The sequence below is a fragment of the Colobus angolensis genome, unplaced genomic scaffold (genome assembly GCF_000951035.1).
Source record: "Colobus angolensis palliatus isolate OR3802 unplaced genomic scaffold, Cang.pa_1.0 Scaffold501, whole genome shotgun sequence".
Classification (NCBI taxonomy): Eukaryota; Metazoa; Chordata; class Mammalia; order Primates; family Cercopithecidae; genus Colobus; species Colobus angolensis.
In genome coordinates, this window is record NW_012118500.1 from 785,763 (window position 1) to 803,098 (window position 17,336).

At 41.5% G+C, this 17,336-nt stretch overlaps 1 protein-coding gene across 3 annotated transcripts in view; it reads left to right on the forward strand.

Moving 5' to 3' along the window:
- The first annotated feature begins 13,076 nt into the window (after window positions 1-13,076).
- The window catches only part of SPATA18 (spermatogenesis associated 18), a 61,220-nt gene continuing 56,960 nt past the window's right edge, over window positions 13,077-17,336 (forward strand). For all 3 annotated transcript variants that reach the window (XR_001003797.1, XM_011960054.1, XM_011960055.1), the window contains exon 1: window positions 13,077-13,542. Coding sequence is in view for 2 of the 3 variants with exons in the window: in XM_011960054.1 (XP_011815444.1) it covers window positions 13,456-13,542 (87 nt within the window). In the remaining variant the exon portion in view is untranslated. The remainder of the gene's footprint in view (window positions 13,543-17,336) is intronic.

Below are 17,336 nucleotides of genomic sequence, written 5' to 3' on the forward strand. Positions count from 1 at the left end.
GCGCCTGCGCCTGCGCCCTGGCGGTGGGACGCGGGGGACCCGCTGCTCACACCTTCTCCTCCCCAGCCCGCATCCCCGAAGATCCATATCCCGTCCCTGCGGACTCACGCTCCGCCGTAGCCCCTGCCCCTAGGACAGTGGCCTCGGGCGCGTTGTATCGCGCAGGGTCCAGAAGGGGCCTATGGGGATTCTGCGCCACCTCGGGCCGCCTGCAGATTCCTCAGAAAAGGCACCCTCAAAAACCGAGGACGCTTCTCCCCTTCCCCTTTGTTCCCCACCGCTGAAAGCTGGACACCATCCGGTGCCAAAGAGAGCTGTGACGCTCTCTTTGCTTCTCGGACCAAGGTCTCCTGGGCTAAGGTGGGAGGGGCCGATATCGAGACCACAAGTGGACGCGGACCGGCGTGGTGACTGCGTGGGCAGAAGTGAACAAGTGGTCACTTAGGCAGCTGGAGTCTTGAAGACAGAGTCCTCAAGGAGGAAGTTGAATCACTTAGGGCTGCTTAACTTTGGAGGCCTGTGAAGTCTGATGTTTTTATCCTGCGATACTGGGGATGGATTTTTCATTTAGTGTTGGAGATAGTGTTACCATGTATATCCTTGGGAACCTAATTGAACGGACATTTACTGAACACTGGGAAGCCACTCAGATGTACGAGTTACTTGGGTAGATATTCATTGTTCCCTGTTGCAGGTATAATCCAATAATTATTTTAGCTGAAAAAAAAATGCAGTGAAGTCAATAGCAACTGTTCCTCATGTAGCTGAATCACTTCTAATAAGCATTTTTGGGCCCTAGTACTGTCTAATTCAGTAGGAGTCAGTACCTAGCTGGTCATCAGTCTCTCTGCATTTCTTTTGTCTCCAATGCTGGAACCACTTGACTCATATTTCTAGACTCACTCCTCTCTGCGTCTGTGGGACAAATCTGCATTTTAGGCAGGAAAACTCTTAAGTTAAAACCCAATGATGCAGGAGTCAGCAGTAAGACTCTGTGTTAATATTCTGCCTGTGGTCTCATTGATCAATTTGCACAACTAGGCTCTTAACTGATTCTGAGTTCCTGTCTCCTAGTCCTTAATTCCTACGGTTTGCATTTTTCTCTCTGCTGGGAAAGTTCTTCTTTCCTGGCTCGCACACTCTTATTTATCCTTCAAGAATCTATTAAACATCGTATTTTCTCTAAAGGCTTCAGAGGCTCCCACAGATTTATTCCTTAACTCTGTGCCTAGCCTTTTGTAGCACTTCAGATTGCATTCTATTTTTATCTTGTCTACCTGCTGACTTCATTCAAAAAATGGTGTGTTCTATCTGGAAGGTAGATGTCTTACTCATCGTTCAATCTCCAATATCTGGCACAGTAATTAAACTTAATAAATATCTTAGAAATCTGCTCAGTATCCCAATTTCTAAGCCCTGACTTGATTTTGCCAACCTCCCTCCCACTTAGGTGGTAAGACACCTGGTAGCCAATTTTCCTGAAACCAAATGCCCCTTTGGCTATCTGAACATCCCCTTCTCTTGGATTCTTTCCTCATTGCTGATGTCCATCTCTGACAGGACATCCCACTATTCTTAATGCCAATTTCTATTCTCTTTTAAAGAGATCCAATTTACTCACATGACCACATTTTAATGTGGGTTATTTTCAAATGTACTATTGTCAGCTTTTTTTCCCCCTGAAATAATGACATTTCAAGTCAACTATGTGCCTGGCAATGCCTCTTTTACAAATGAAGAAATCAAGGCTTGTAGAGGTTAAATGGCTGACCATATATTCAACTACTAAAGAGCCAGTATTGAATCTAGGTTCATCTGACTGGTCTTTGCTCTTTCTGCCATACATCACGGCCTGTAATTTTGCGCTTTCTTTGCCTTTTGCATGATATTAGCATTTGGAAGCACAAAACAGAGCTCCCCAGGGCTGGAGTATGAGTCAGATTATGAAGACACTTACACCTTTGTTCACTTTTCAGTGGTTTGAATAGTGTCCTGCAAAAAGACATATCCAAGTCCTAACCTCCAGTATCTGTGAATGTGGTGTTACTTTGAAACAGAGTCTTTGCAGATTGTTATAGAATGAATGTTTATGTCTCCCCTGAATATTTCATATGTTGAAATCTTAGCCCCCAATGTGATGATATTAGGAGGCAGGACCTTTAGAAGCTGACTTATTTCATTTTGTGCTTCTATAACAGACTATCTGAGAATGAGTAATTTATAAAGCACAAAAATTTATTTTCTCACAGTTCTGGAGGCTGAGAAGTACAAGCAGGTTCAGTTGTCTGACAAGGATCTGGTCTCTGTTTCCAGGATGTTACCTTGAACACCTTGCCATCCTGAGGGGAGGAATGCCATGTCCTCACATGGCAGAAGGGAGATAATGGGTGAAAAAAGACAAAACTCCATCAAGCCCTTTTATAATGGCATTAATCTATTCATGAGGGCCAAGCCCCCATGACCTAAACACTTCCCAGAAGGCAACACCTCCCAATGCTGTTGCATTGGAGATTAAACTTCCAAACATGAATTTTTGGGGACACATTCACATTATAGAAGGAAGTGATAGGTGATTAGCTATGTTCTCATGAATGGGATTAGTGCCTTTATAAAATAGATCCAAGAGAATGGGTTTGTTCCTTCCACCATGTGAGGACACAGTGACGTCTATGAATCAGGAAACAGGCCTTCACCAGACACTAAATCTCTAAGCATGTTGATCTTGGATGTCCCAACCTCCGAAACTGTGAGAAATAAAGCTCCGTTGTTTATAAGCCACCTAGTCCATATTCTGTTATAGCAGCCCAAATGGATGTTATTAAAGTCAGATGTTATTAAAGATCTTGAGATCACTGTGAATTTAGGATGAGCCCTTTCTTATAAGAGGACAGGATGGCAACATACACAAAGGTGATATGAACATAGAAGCAAAGATTGGAGTGATCACTGTACTAGTCAAGGAATACCAATAATTGCCATCTGCTACCAGAAGCTAAGAAAGAAGGATGGAGCAGATATACCCTTAGAGCCTCCAGAAGGCTCTGATTTCTTACTTCTAACCTCCAGAACTGTAAGACAACAAATATCTGTTGTTTAAAGCCACCAAGTTTGTGTGTTACAAATATACACTTCAAGCCCAAGAACTCAAAATCTTTCTTCCCAGTCTGGTCCCCCTATGTTCCCTTAGTGAATGATGTCACCATCTAGTCAGACACCTCAAAGTAGTTCTACACTATTTCTAGAATGATCTTTCTAAAATACAAATCTGATCATGTCACTCCTCACCCGCAAGCTTATCATACTCCAAATAAAATTTAAGGCCCTTCACCAAAAGTTTAGAACCTTTTGGTCCTTCTGCCCCTTTTTAGCCTTGTTTCCTGCCCATGCCACAAATACATCCAACTACAGAGGAGTCAGGGAATCAGAGATAAAGTAATCTATCCCTTTATCTATGTGCAATATTTGCAGCCCCCATCTAATTGCCTGAGCTCGTCAAGTTCTTAATGGCTCTGTTCCTTTGCTTATGTGGCTCTTTCTCCTTTTAATGTAGCTGTTCTCTACTTGTCCACTAAAACTTAGATCAAGGGGTATCTCTTCTGAAAAGCCTTTCTTAAACTGTCTCCCAATCATACATTTCTGATTTGTGTGCCCCTCTCTGTGATCCCCAAGCATGCTGCTATTGTCACATCACACTATACTGAAATTTATGTATTTGTCCATCTGTTTTACTTATCTGTGAATTCATGCCTCTCCAGATTCTTCCCATTTTTCAGGACGAACCTCAGTCCTATCTCCTCCTGACAATCACAGCCTGTTCTTATTGCTCTTTCCTTTAAACTTTTCACTAATTTGCTGTAACACCCCATTTAATACTTAATGCAGTATCTCATTACTTTACTTTCCATGATATACAGTTTGCTTCTGATTAGACTGAGTTCCTTACAAAGCAGAGGCAATGTGTTATTATTTTCCATGTTGCTCTAAGTCCTGAACGCATTAAGAACCAAGTACATAATACATACTTAATAACTCTGATGAATACTAAATTAATTTTTTCTATTGGGTAAAAAATATTACTAGCATCTAAGTATTTCTGATATTGGTATCTAATACTCACCATACCGTACCCCAGAGAAGGCCACTAGACTAACTCTCATCTCTTTGTCTTCTATGTGCTCTTTCTGGGTCCAGTTCTGCCCCTTCCATACTTAACCTCTGTAACCTCCAATGTGATATAGAAGAGACCCAATCATACAGTTTTTCTGTTTACAGCCCTTTGCTGCCTCCCACTACCTGTGAAATAAAGATCAATTCCTTTAGCCTGATATATAAGACTCATCATAGTTGAAACCAGGACTATCTCTGCAGTCTTGTCTCTGATTCCCTGACTACTCTGTAGTTACATTGGACTACTATTTGTCATTTTCTGCCGCTCCATTCAATTTCATGCCCCTTTGCTGTGATTCCTCCTGTTTCAATTTGCTCTTCTCTTCTTGGTCTCTTCTTGGTCTCTCCATCTTTCCAAAACAGGATCTAAACATCACCTTTCTATGACTTTCCCTGATCCTTTTTCAGAAGATGGGAAACGAGGCAAAGGAGGAATCATTGTTTCCACAGAACGTTTATCTACTCTAACTGATCACATTGAACTGTGGTTGCTTTTCTCTCTCTTGAATAGATTATGAGATCCTAGGGAGCAGAGACTGAGCTTAATTCTACCCATGCTTAAGGCAGATGGTTGTGTCACACTAGAAATCCAGTAAATGTTTATTAAAAATGCTGAAAAGGATCTATTTTAACATTACTCATCCTAGGGACTGTCTCATGCTATCCCATATCCCTCTCCCAATGTGCTTAAGTACATCTTGCAAGGTAGACCATACCCACCGTGTCTCTGCAATAGTTTAATGTGTCCTGAGCTCCTCCTCTGGGGATTTTCACAGAACCATGACCTTGCCATTGCATTTAGCTAGCAGAGCTGAAAAGACGGAGGGTGAGGACGCCTTCTTTTCTGAAAAACCTGTGATGTAAACTTGGGTTGCGATAGGAAAAGTACTTTGCAGCTCTCTAAAATCACACTACATCTACCTTGGGTTTTTTCTCTGTCTAATCTGTATTTGTTGCAAATATTCTACAGTTTATTTAGGTGCTAAGGTGATATACTTGTAATATATTTAAAATTTCCTCTTGTTTTTATAGTTTAATCAATAGTGCACATGAAATAATTGTACAAAAAAATTCTGAACTGCTGCTCTGAGTGGGTAGTGCTTGGTATGACACAGGAAACAGCATTCTTGCTTCTGTCAGTGGGGTAACCTGCCTCCTGCTCAGTTCCCAATAAATTCATTTGTTCTCCAAGGGGTGTTTTTTAGAAAATATTTTCCTTTCCCTTAATGTGTCAGAGAAAAGGACAAAACAGAACTCCTGAAAGGAGAACACAGAGCACTCAGGTTAGAAAACACTTAGTGGACAAATAAGTGTTTTGCTACCTACAGGAACAAAGTGCCTCTGAGCACGAAGGGCCTAAGCATTACCTTGGATAAACATTGCATTTAAAGGCAACTTTATGCAAGTGGTTCAGCAAAGACTAAAAGATTTTCTTCAAATAGTAATACAGGCCCTGATCCAAAGACACAAGATCCAAACACAGACAGCAGAAGGACAAGAATACCGTGGCTCAGCCAGGAAAGGATGAGGAGTGCTTAAAAGAGCATCCAAGCCAAACATAGGTTGTTCTTATCAGTCCTTGGCTAAGGGTTAGCAACTGTCCTTAGGAAGACTAGAAATTAAGATGAAAATCCTACTGTAAAATATAATCCCCTGTAATTTATTGCATATATTTATGTTTGGTGTAGTGTGAACTAAATATACATAACTCTCACTTCAGCTCAGTTCAGGCAGTGGATTCAGCTCATCTTTTGTTGGCTTCTTAAAATACCCAGTTAAAAATCTTTTGAGCTGACTGATGTAGGTAAAAATCCAGAGTAGACTAAATTAAAATCTATTCCAAGGCTGGGCATGGTGGCTTATGCCTGTAATCCCACCACTTTGGGAGGCTGAGGTGGGCCGATCACCTGAGGTCATGAGTTTGAGACCAGCCTGACCAACATGGAGAAACCCCATTTCTACTAAAAATGTAGTTAGCTGGGCGTGGTGGTGCATGCCTGTAATCCCAGCTACTCGGGAGGCTGAGGCAGGAGAATCGCATGAACCCAGGAGGTGGAGGTTGAAGTGAGCCAAGATGATGCCATTGCACCCCAGCCTGGGCAACAAGAGTGAAACTCTGTCTCAAAAACAAACAAACAAACAAAAAACCCTGTTCCATCTAGATACTCATCACGTTACCCTTTCTAGAACAAATCACTCCTGGCTAGATAGTAGAATTATCACACCGTAAGAAACACCAATTGGCTGTTAAAATTGCCTTCTATCTCAGTGGATTATGACATCAGATACAAAGCAGCCAATCACATCCTTTCCTTTCCATTCCCTTTCCTTTTCCTTCCTCCTGGCCCCCAACTTGTTTCTTCTTTCTTATGTGCCGGTTGCTGTGCTGAGGATATAAAGCTAAATAAGCCTCTCTCTTTTTCTTCATGAAGCTCAAAAGTTTAGATAGGAAGCAGATAAATATAATATAGCATGATAATTACAAGAATATTAACATGTCCAAAAGTTAAAGAGACAAAGCATAAAGGAGAAAGTGATGAGCTCTGAGGGTTTGAGGTAATTAGGAAAAGTTTATCAGTTTAAGCTGGGTTTAAATTTATTAAAAATGCAACTATAGAGAAATTCCTTGTTTATTAACTGGAGGTTAGAAATAGTAGTTATTCCAGCAAGCTTGCAGAATAAATTTTACTAAAAAAGTGTGCCCAACTTTTGGTGATTGTCTAATGCGCTCAAAATCAACACTTGACCTAAAGTGAACTGTCAACCAAAAATTGAAACAAAGAGCAAGATTTGCTCAATCATGAACCTAATCAGTATGGCAAAACAGTATTAAAGACTGTTAGAACTACAGGGCATCTTGCAGCTAATCTAGTCCATATTACTCATTTTATAGATGAAAAAAATGTCTCTGAGTGATTAAAGATTTATATAAAGTCATAAGAATTCACTAATTGGCAGAGTGTGAGATAAAGCAACAGTGTTCATGTTTTGAGTTTGCTGTTCTTTCAACTTCTCCTAAAATTGCTTAATTAGTAATGTCCTAAAATAATCAAATTGGGACAAAATTTGAGCATCAAAATATTCCCCAAAGAGAATCATTACTTATCTGGTATTTTCTGTCATATGTGAATAAAAAGGAGACTTATCAGCATTTATTTATTTATTTATTTATTTGAGACAAAGTCTTGCTCTGTCACCCAGGCCAGAGTGCAATGGCGCCATCTTGGCTTACTACAACCTCTGCCTCCTGGGTTCAAGTGATTCTCATGCCTCAGCCTCCCGAGTAGCTGGGACTACAGATGTGCACCACCTAATTTTTACCTTTTTAGTAGAGACAGGGTTTTGTCACATTGGCCAGGCTGGTTTCAAACTCCTGGCCTCAAGTAATCTGCCTGCCTTGCCCTCCCAAAGTTACAGGCATGAGCCACCACTCCCGGCCAAGGCTTATCAACTTTTAAAATAGAATCTCAGCCATATTGACTACATGCTTATAATTTAAAACACATGGACTCTTTAATCAGAAATATAAACTATTTGCACTCCAGGCTTTTGCTCTGTCTTAAATTGATTGCTATTTAGCACCCATCAAAAGCTCTGCAGAGGGGACCATCATTAAGGGCACTTATGAAAACATCCACTTATTCCAACAGGTATGCAAATTCTAAGCTTGTATCAAATAACATCACCTGAGAACTAAAAATGGGGTGTCAATTACTTGGCCTGCTCTTTGATGAGCTGTTCTAGCATTACTCCTTCAGCATTGATCAAAGATGGTTTCACAAAACAATAATATCAAGATTTCTTCTATATATTTTTTAAAAAGGTTTATTAAGATATCTTTCATCTAGGTTGTCCAATAGTCTTTGGAAATGAGCAAACACATTTTAGATTGGTACCAAGAAAATGTGTTTTCATTGAAAGAGCTCGTATGTATACTTTAAACATCAATCATTATCATAAAACTCATTTTCCTTTCTGCTTTGCCTTCCACTAAGCCCAGAAAGAAATATGAAATGTGGCTCTTAGTACATGGGCATACATTTTGGGAATATTTGCTTTTTCCTCTAAAAAATATTACTAATCTGACAGTATTTTCAAGTGTCTTGCTATCAGCCATCTCAGACACTTTTTTGGAAGTACTAGGGTAGGGAGGGTAAATAATGAATAAACATGTGAAACATTTCCTGTATTTTGATCATCAGGAGGAAGACCAATGCTTCTTATCATAAAGACAAGTTCCTGCTATACACAACACATCTCTTGAATTCTAGTGAAGCCAGGATGTACATGAAATGACTGCAAGCCTTAAAGGTCTTGAATCTAATTGTGAAGCTGGGGCATATGTAGAGATAAATATCAGGGAGCATATGCTAAGGTGATTTCAAAGATCCATTCTATCTTAAGACACTGTAAGTCTAATTATTAAATGAGCAATACAGACATTTAGTCAAAGTGTGTTCTGTTTTGAGGGAGCTGCTTAAATATTGATATTTTAGCTGGCATTTTTCTTTCTGAGGGTGGTAAAATTTTGGGGTAACTGTATTAGTCCATTTTCATGCTGCTGATAAAGATATATCCAAGACTAGGCAATTTTAAAAAGAAAGAGGTTTAATGGACTTATAGTTCCACATGGCTGGGGAGGCCCCGCAATCCTGGCAGAAGGCAAAGAGGAGCAGGTCACATCTTACATGGATGGCAGCAGGCAGAGAGAGCTTGTGCAGGAAAATTCCCCATTTTTAAAAACCACCAGATCTTAGGAGACTTATTCACTATCATGAGAACAGCATGGGAAAGACCTTCATCCGTGGTTCAATTACCTCCTACTGGGTCCATCCCACAACACATGGAAATTCAAGATGAGATTTGGGCAGGGACACAGCCAAACCATTTCATTCCACCCCTGACCTCTCCTAAATCTCATGTTCTCACATTTCAAAAGCAATCATGCCTTCCCAACAGTCCCCCAAAGTCTTAACTCATTTCAGCATTAACTCAAAAGTCCACAGTCCAAAGAAGGACTAGAGAAGGCAAGTCACTTCCACCTATGAGCCTTTAAAATCAAAAGCAAGTTACACGTTGTGCACATGTACCCTAGAACTTAAAGTATAATAAAAAATAAAATTAAAAAATAAAATCAAAAGCAAGTTATTTACTTCCTAGATACAAAGGGGGTACAGGCATTGGGTAAATACAGGCATTCCAAATGGAAGAAATTGGCCAAAAAAAAGGAACTTGTCTTTATGATAAGAAGCATTGGTCTTCCTCCTGATGATGCAAGTCTGAAATCCAGTGGGATAGTCAAATTTTTTTTATTTTTTAAATTTTAAAATTTTTTTTCTTTTTGAGACAGAGTCTTGCTCTGTTACCCAGGCTGGAATGTGGTGGTGTGATCTCAGCTCACTGCAACCTCCATCTCCTGGGTTCAAGTGATTCTCCTGCCTCAGCCTCCCAAGTAGCTGGGATTACAGGCACCCGCCACCACACTCAGCTAATTTTTGTATTTTTAGTAGAGACGGGGTTTTGCCATGTTGGCCAGGGTGGTTTCAAACTCCTGACCTCAGGTGACCCGCCTGCCTCAGCCTCCCAAAGTGCTGGATTACAGGTGTGAGCCACTGCATCCTGCCAGTCAAATCTTAAAGCTCCAAAATGATCTCCTTTGACCCCATGTCTCACATCCAGGTAATGCTGATGCAAGAGGTGGGTTCCCATGGTCTTGGGCAGCTCTGCCCCTGTGGCTTTGTAGGATACAACCTCCTTCCGGGCTGCCTTTACAGGCCAGTGTTGAGTGTCTGTGGCTTTTCCAGGCACACAGTACAAGCTTTCAGTGGATATACCATTCTAGGGTCTGGAGGACAGAGGCTTCTCACAGCTCGACTAGGCAGTGCCCCAGCAGGGACTCTTTGTGGGGGTTCACCCCCACATTAACCTTCTGCACTGCCTTAGCAGAGGTTCTCCATGAGGGCCCCACCCCTGCAGCAAACTTTTGCCTGGGCATCCAGGTGTTTCCATACATCTTCTGAAATCTAGGCAGAGGTTCCCAAACCTCAACCCTTGACTTCTGTGCACTCACAGACTCAATACCACATGAAAGCTCTGAAGGCTTGAGGCTTATACTCTCTGAAGCCATGGCCAGAGCTCTACATTGGCCCCTTTCAGCCATGGCTGGAGTGGCTGGTATGCAGGGCATCAAGTCCCTAGGCTGCACTGGAGACATACCATGGAGATATTTTCCCCATTGTCTTGGGGGTTAACATTTGGCTCCTTGTTACTTATGCAAATTTCTGTAGCCCGCTTGAATTTCTCCTCTGAAAATGGGATTTTTTTTTCTATTGCGTTGTCAGGCTGCAAATTTTCTGAACTTTTATGCTCTGCTTCCCTTATAAAACGGAATGCCTTTAACAGCACCCAGGTCACCTCTTGAATGCTTTGCTGACTTAGAAATTTCTTCTGCCAGATACCCTAAATTATCTCCCTCAAGTTCAAAGTTCCACAAATTTCTAGATCAGGGGCAAAATGCTGCCAGTCTCTTTGGTAAAACATAAAAAGAGTAACCTTTGCTCCAGTTCTCAACAAGTTCCTCATCTCCACCCACCTCAGCCTGGATTTCATTGTCCATATCATTATCAGCATTTTGGTCAAAGCCATTTGACAAGACTCTAGGGAGTTCCAAACTTTCCCACATTTTCCTGTCTTCTTCGGAGTCCTCCAAACTGTTCCCACCTCTGCCTGTTACTCAGTTCCAAAATGTTACTCAGTTCCAAAAGTGCTTCCACATTTTTGGGTATGTTTTCAGTGGAGTCCAACTCCCCATATGAATTTACTGTATTAGTTGGTTTACGTGCTGCTGATAAAGACATACACGAGACTGGGCAATTTACAAAAGAAAGAGGTTTAAGGGACTTACAGTTCCACCTAGCTAGGGAGGCCTCACAATCACGGTGGGAGGCAAGGAGGAGCGAGTCACATCTTATATAGGTGGCAGCTAGCTTGTGCAGGGAACATTCCCTTTTTCGAAACCACCAGATCTTGTGACACTTATTCACTATCACGAGAACAGTACAAGAAAGACCTGACTCCATGATTCAATAACCTCTCACTGGACCCCTCCTACAACACGTAGGAATCCAAGATGAGATTTTGACAAGGACTCAGCCAAACCATATTAGTAACTGTTTTGTATAAATTTTTTCTGAATAAGCTATCATAGAAACAATTCATGTTCATGGTAGAAACTTGAACAAAATCAGAAAAATATAAAAGAGCAATAAAAATAACCCACAATTGTACCTTGGGTTGACATTGTGCAGTTTAACACAGTATATATAATTTAGTGTTCTGCCTTTTTCGTTATAGTGAAAGTTTCTAGATAGTATATATTCTACAATAACCAGATTTTTATTGTGCAACATTTCATTGAATGATGTGCTCAACCATTGCCCTATTGTTGGAGGTTTAGATTGTTTACAACTAGTTTTCTTTATTAAATATAAACTAATACTAATCTACATTCCTAATAATAGCGAACATAGGTCGGTATTAGTTTATATTTAATAAACAGCAATTACTACAGCAATTGCTACAGCATAGGCCCAGCATTGTACTAAATACTTTACATGAATTATCTTACTAAGTTTCATAATAATCCTATGAAAGAATTATTTTCCTTTTACAGATGATGAAACCAAGGATTACAGGCAAATTAAGGTGCTCACAGCAAAGAAAAGTACTTTACGGCTAATTTATCTGACATAAATGTTCCAATATGATTTTTTTATGAATAAGTAAATGGGACTGTTCAAAGATTCCAAATGCCTATTGAAATATGTAATTATTAGGTCCAAATTGAGAAATTTGAGTCTTTTCTCAATTCATTATATACATATATGTGTATATGTATGTTATATACATATATGAAGTTGTTTAATGAATATTTAGTTGTTTTGTTGAGGGGGTATTTTTAACATTAGAAATTATTATTCTACTCAGATCAAATAACATGTTATACCCTTATAGTCCTTATTTTATGGTCTACAGAAAATAGTAGAAACATAGGCTCCAAAACTGAGCCTTTCATTTTCATTAGCAGATAGTAAAGCCACTGTAATAAAGAGAAATACAAAACAAGAGGTGGTGAAAATTCTTGATTTTACAATACTTGAATATACGCAGTGTTCACTGATTTTCAAGTACCTACAGAGATGAAACTAAGTTAAACTAGCTAGCTAACCAGCTGAGGCTCTGCTCCCCACCGCTGTTTTAAAGAACGGATAGGAATGGTTTACAATCAGCAAATTTTTTGATGGTCTATAAAAGAGCTTGCTTCGAAAGCGCTTAAAGATGGTCGAAATGGTTTCCTAAGTGGTTGAACCCATTTCTGTAGCAGAATACACACTTTTGAAATAGTGCCAAACTAGGTCAAGAAAGTCCCAATTAGAGAATTCGGCATTAAATGAAGCTTTAGCGTGCTCAATGACTCTTAAAAAAAAAAAAAAACTGTAAATAATAAATATACACTGGCAAATCTTATCCAAACCTGAGGGATTAACTTTAATTTGTGAACATCCTGGACCTAAACTCTATTGACTTGGGTACCCACCCAGTGGGTCAAGGAACAAAGCAAAAGCTACAAGTAGGAAGTACTGAAATTTTAGTTACAAGTTTCATACAGGTAAACCCAAGGCACTACAAATGAATAATTAAAGGAATGAAAGGAGAAAGAATACAAGGGCCAAAGAGTTGATCTCCTGAGATAGCCTTGCCCCAAATTACTATGACGACTTAACTGCTGCTTTTCTGGACACGCGTGGGCACCCAGAACCCCCGAATGGGGAGGAATGCTCTAGGCGCCCTGCTGCCCTCCACCCCCCGCGACGGCGCGTCTCAGTCCACCCCTGGGGCGCGCGGCTGTCACCCAGGGCGGGGCGACGCGGGCGTTGCCACGACGCAGGCCGCGCGCGTCCCTGGCAGCCAACGCGTCCACGTCAAGGTTTGTTTAATAATCGCCAGGGTATTTATGGCCGGGCTCAGGCGGCTGCTGGGGAGCCAGGAGACCGCGCGGGGCGGCGGATGAGGGGCGGTGGCTGCGGCCTAGGGCACCTCCCCCCCCCCCCGGCTTCCCGAACCCTGCCCGGTCCGACCCGAGGGGGAGGATGGAAACACCTGCCGCGCTCTGAGCCCCCCACAAGAGAACACCCTTCCCGCCATATCAGCCCACGGTCCTGCGGAGGCCACCGCCTGGTCCCCCCACGTCTCCATCACGCAGCGTGGGGCCGTGCGGTATAGTGAGCGATGGCGGAAAACCTGAAAAGACTGGTCTCAAACGAAGCTTTACGAACGTTGCAGGAAAAGCTAGACTCCTGGCTGAAGGAGTACAACGTGAGTCTGGGTGAAAAACCCCCAGGGCTCGCCCTCCCGTAGGTTTCAGCACAGCCCTCGTCGGGGATTTCTTAGAGGTGGAGTTGGTGGCCACTTTGCAAAGCCTCCGCGGTTGTGATTCCTAACCAGGACCTCAGCCTTAGACCGGGATCGCTGGGGAAGGAAGGACATGTGTGTACGTGCCCTTGTCTCCCACCTTCGCGAGGCGGCGCGCGGGTAGCACGGCCTGCGGAGCGCAGCACTAGGCTGCGGAGAGATTGGAGAGTGCTTCCAATCAATGGTAACTAAGGACACCGGCGACCTAGCAACAGGGAAGCCCTGTGGTCTGCGACTGGTCTGGTCATGCTGGCCACTCTTTCCAATCCCCCTCGCCAGCGCAATCCACACCTCCTCCTTCCCCAACCCCGAATTATTTTTTACTACAACCCTCTCCTGCCCAGGGTTTGTATCAGAATGGATTTGTATAACACACACCCAGGAGTTATTTACCCAGAAATAAGCGAAACGGACACTTGTTAACGTTGCGGGTTTCACTTGCGTGCTGGTGGGCCTGGCAATTGAACTGGAACTGGGCCACAGTTCCAACACCAGGGCGGATTCAGCCCTTTTTCCAGGCATTTGTGAGCAGCCAGCATTCTGTCACCAAACCCATGAGCACTTCACAAATCTCATTAATCCCTACCCGCACCCTGGCTCCCCATAATTCCCCCCTTCCCCCAAACAACTCTTGAGTGTTGAATTTGCTTTACATTCGGTTGGTCCGTCTTAATATAAATAGGGATTTCCCCTCTTACATAGTAAATGGAGCGGTCGGCAAAAAGAACTGTGGACCAGAAATTAGCCCCCTCCCCCCCTTGTTTCTGCATTTGGCTCTGCATAGAACTAGCTGAATGACGGGGTCAAATTATTTTACTTCTCTGGGTCTTAGTACCTCATCTGTGAAATAGCGGAGATTGGTCTAGATGATATGTAAATTTCCTGTTCAGATTTTAATTTTTTGAGCCTAGATTAGCTTGTTTCTGAGACCCTGCCTGTTATGAGGTCCTTAGGCTTCCCCATTCACCCTTTAACCAGTGCTCCTAAAGTGGAGGGGAGCTCAAAGAGCAGCTACAGCTTTCTCCTTAGCCTTCCTTTCTAGTGTTTCCTGTTCAATCTCTTTGCTCCCTTTTAAAGAACCAGCACGGACCATTCCTTCTCCATTAAGAATTCTGGAAAGTTAAAATGACCTCTTTATCATAAAAGACTTGGGTTCCCCCTAACTAATTTTAAAAGTACCTACTACCTAGTCTCAGGAGGTTGAGAATAAGAAATCCTAACATGTGTACAGTATTTACCCCTTTTTTTTTGCCCAGCGGCCTAACTGAACTCTGAATTTTAAAAAACATGTTGTTTGTCACAATGTTTATTACAAATAGCACTAGTATTTGTCTGGAACTAATAAACAATTACTTTAGAAACTCCCTGTAAGTAATGAGAAGTGCCTTAGTTTATTACATTTTCCTGTCTTGATAACATCACATTCTCTGCTGTCATTAAAACCATTTCCATCCAGCTGTTCCCTTCATCTCTCTACAGTAGAGACTGTACTCACAACTACCAGTGTTTTTTATACCTTGTGGCCACTCCCCAGGTTCCATCATTTCTCTTGAGTTTGCAGGCATCTTTATCACATTGGAATGTTGACACCTGTATTCTTCCCCCTCCACTCCTGCTTCATCTCTTACAAGTATATCGATGAATCTTATTTCTATAGGATGTGTTCCCATCTGAGCTCTCACTTCTCCAGCTGCCCATTGGACATCTTTCAATAGTGAATACTATTGAAATGCTCAAAATGCTCAAAGTCAAATCTGTTCAAAACGGAATTTACCCTTTCCCATGCCCCAACTACAGGCCTCCTTTCTAAGTAGTCTTCATCATTATGTACTCCACTCCCTTTTCACCATCATAGTCTGTTGGTTCTAACTTCAAAGTTCATACAGAATCTAAACACTTTTCAGCAACCCCACTGCTACCACCCTTCTCCGTCCTTGATCATCTCTCACCTGGATTATTACAAAAGTAACAACCCAAAGAGACTCTTCTAAATGTCAAGTCAGATCAAGTTACTCTTTTTGAAAGACACTCCAAATTTCCTATTTCAGTCAGAAGAAGCCAAAGCTCCTACAATGACCTTCAAAGTCCTACATAACTGTGCCCCTTTAAGCTCTTTAACCTTATCTGTTACTTTCTCCCTTGCTCAGCCCACTCCAGCAGTACCAGCCTTCTTGCTCATCCTAGAGCAGTGCTGTCCAATAGAACTTTCTATGATGATGGACAGGTTCTATATCTGCATTGTCCAATATGGTAACTATTGGGCACTTGAAATGTGGCAAGTGCACACTGAAGAACATAATTTTTAATTTGACTTAAGTCCAGTTTAAATTCAGATAGCCACATGTAGCTCATGGCTACTGTCTCAGACAGCACAGTTCTAGAGATGCCAGACATGCTTCTGCTTCAGAGCATTTTGCACTCATTGTTTTCTCTGCCTGGAAAACTTTTCCGCTGTTGATATTTGAGTGAGATAGGAACATCCTCATTTTCTTAGGAGAGCTTTATTTCTTAGAAATGGTAACAACCTGCAGGCTGGGAAGTAGACAGGAATTAATGCTGAATGGTTTGGCCACATGTATACATATTCAACAGGTTATAGGAGGAGCTATGAATATTCATGAAGGGGGAATGCTCACATGCATAGTAAGCAAACACTCATGTTACGTTCATCCTATCATTTTGGGGTAGAGGCTTAACATTTAAATGTATTACAATTAGGCCCTATACATCAAAGGTGGAGGCAGGGACATGAAGGAACTTAGTGTGCAGCCTCTGTGGACCGATCAGAACCAGCCTATTGTCCATGGTCTCTTATCAGCAGAAAGTTACTGAAATCAGTAACTTATCCAGTCGAAGTTGCAGTTATGGACTGTGGAACAGGGGAGGGGATCAGTTAGTCAGAGTCTGGTAGTCAGTGAGTTGCAATTGTTTTAACATTGTTTATCTCAAGGCCAGTGCTTGCTTAGCTGCTAGATAAAAAGAAAAAACCTTTTGACAGTTAGAACATAGTTGATTCTTTGTGTGTAGGGGTATGTGACTTAATCCTTGCCTGGCATGGCCTTAGGTCTTTATCTTATTGCCGCAAAGAGTCTGTTACATTAGTCTTAAGATCTCTATTTTAACAGTAGCTTCATGCAGTCCAGAAAATGTTGCCTCTAACAGAACTAGCAGTATTTTTACAGCAATCATGGGAACAAAAGGAGGCTCTTAGCTCGTATCTGTGTCACAGGAGTTAGTAGCTTTAAAAGAATATGTCTTTGTGTTAATAATGTTGGTGGTTATATTCCTGAATATTTTATTCTTTTCTGTTAACTCTTGCTTTCCTATCTGCACAAAGCCATTAGAATGTGTTTGAAGTTTACTTATTTCAGTTTTACACTTATAACATGGAAAGTTCTTATTCATTTCCCTGCCTTCATTCACGCCCATTTCCAATCCAACTTTGATACAGCTGTTTGAGGCATCATTTTTATGGCTCTCATTGCCAATACTAGTGATTCTCAACACAGGCAAGGCATTGTCCCCAGAACATTGTTTTTAAAACTTACCTACAGGACTCAATGCATTTTACTTCACAATATAGCACACATAAACTCTTGTACGTATAAACTCAAGTTCCACTAATAATTCTTACCTTTACTCATTATGGTGTGTTTTTCTGTTTTCTTTTTAGTATTATTTGCTGTTTGAGACTCACT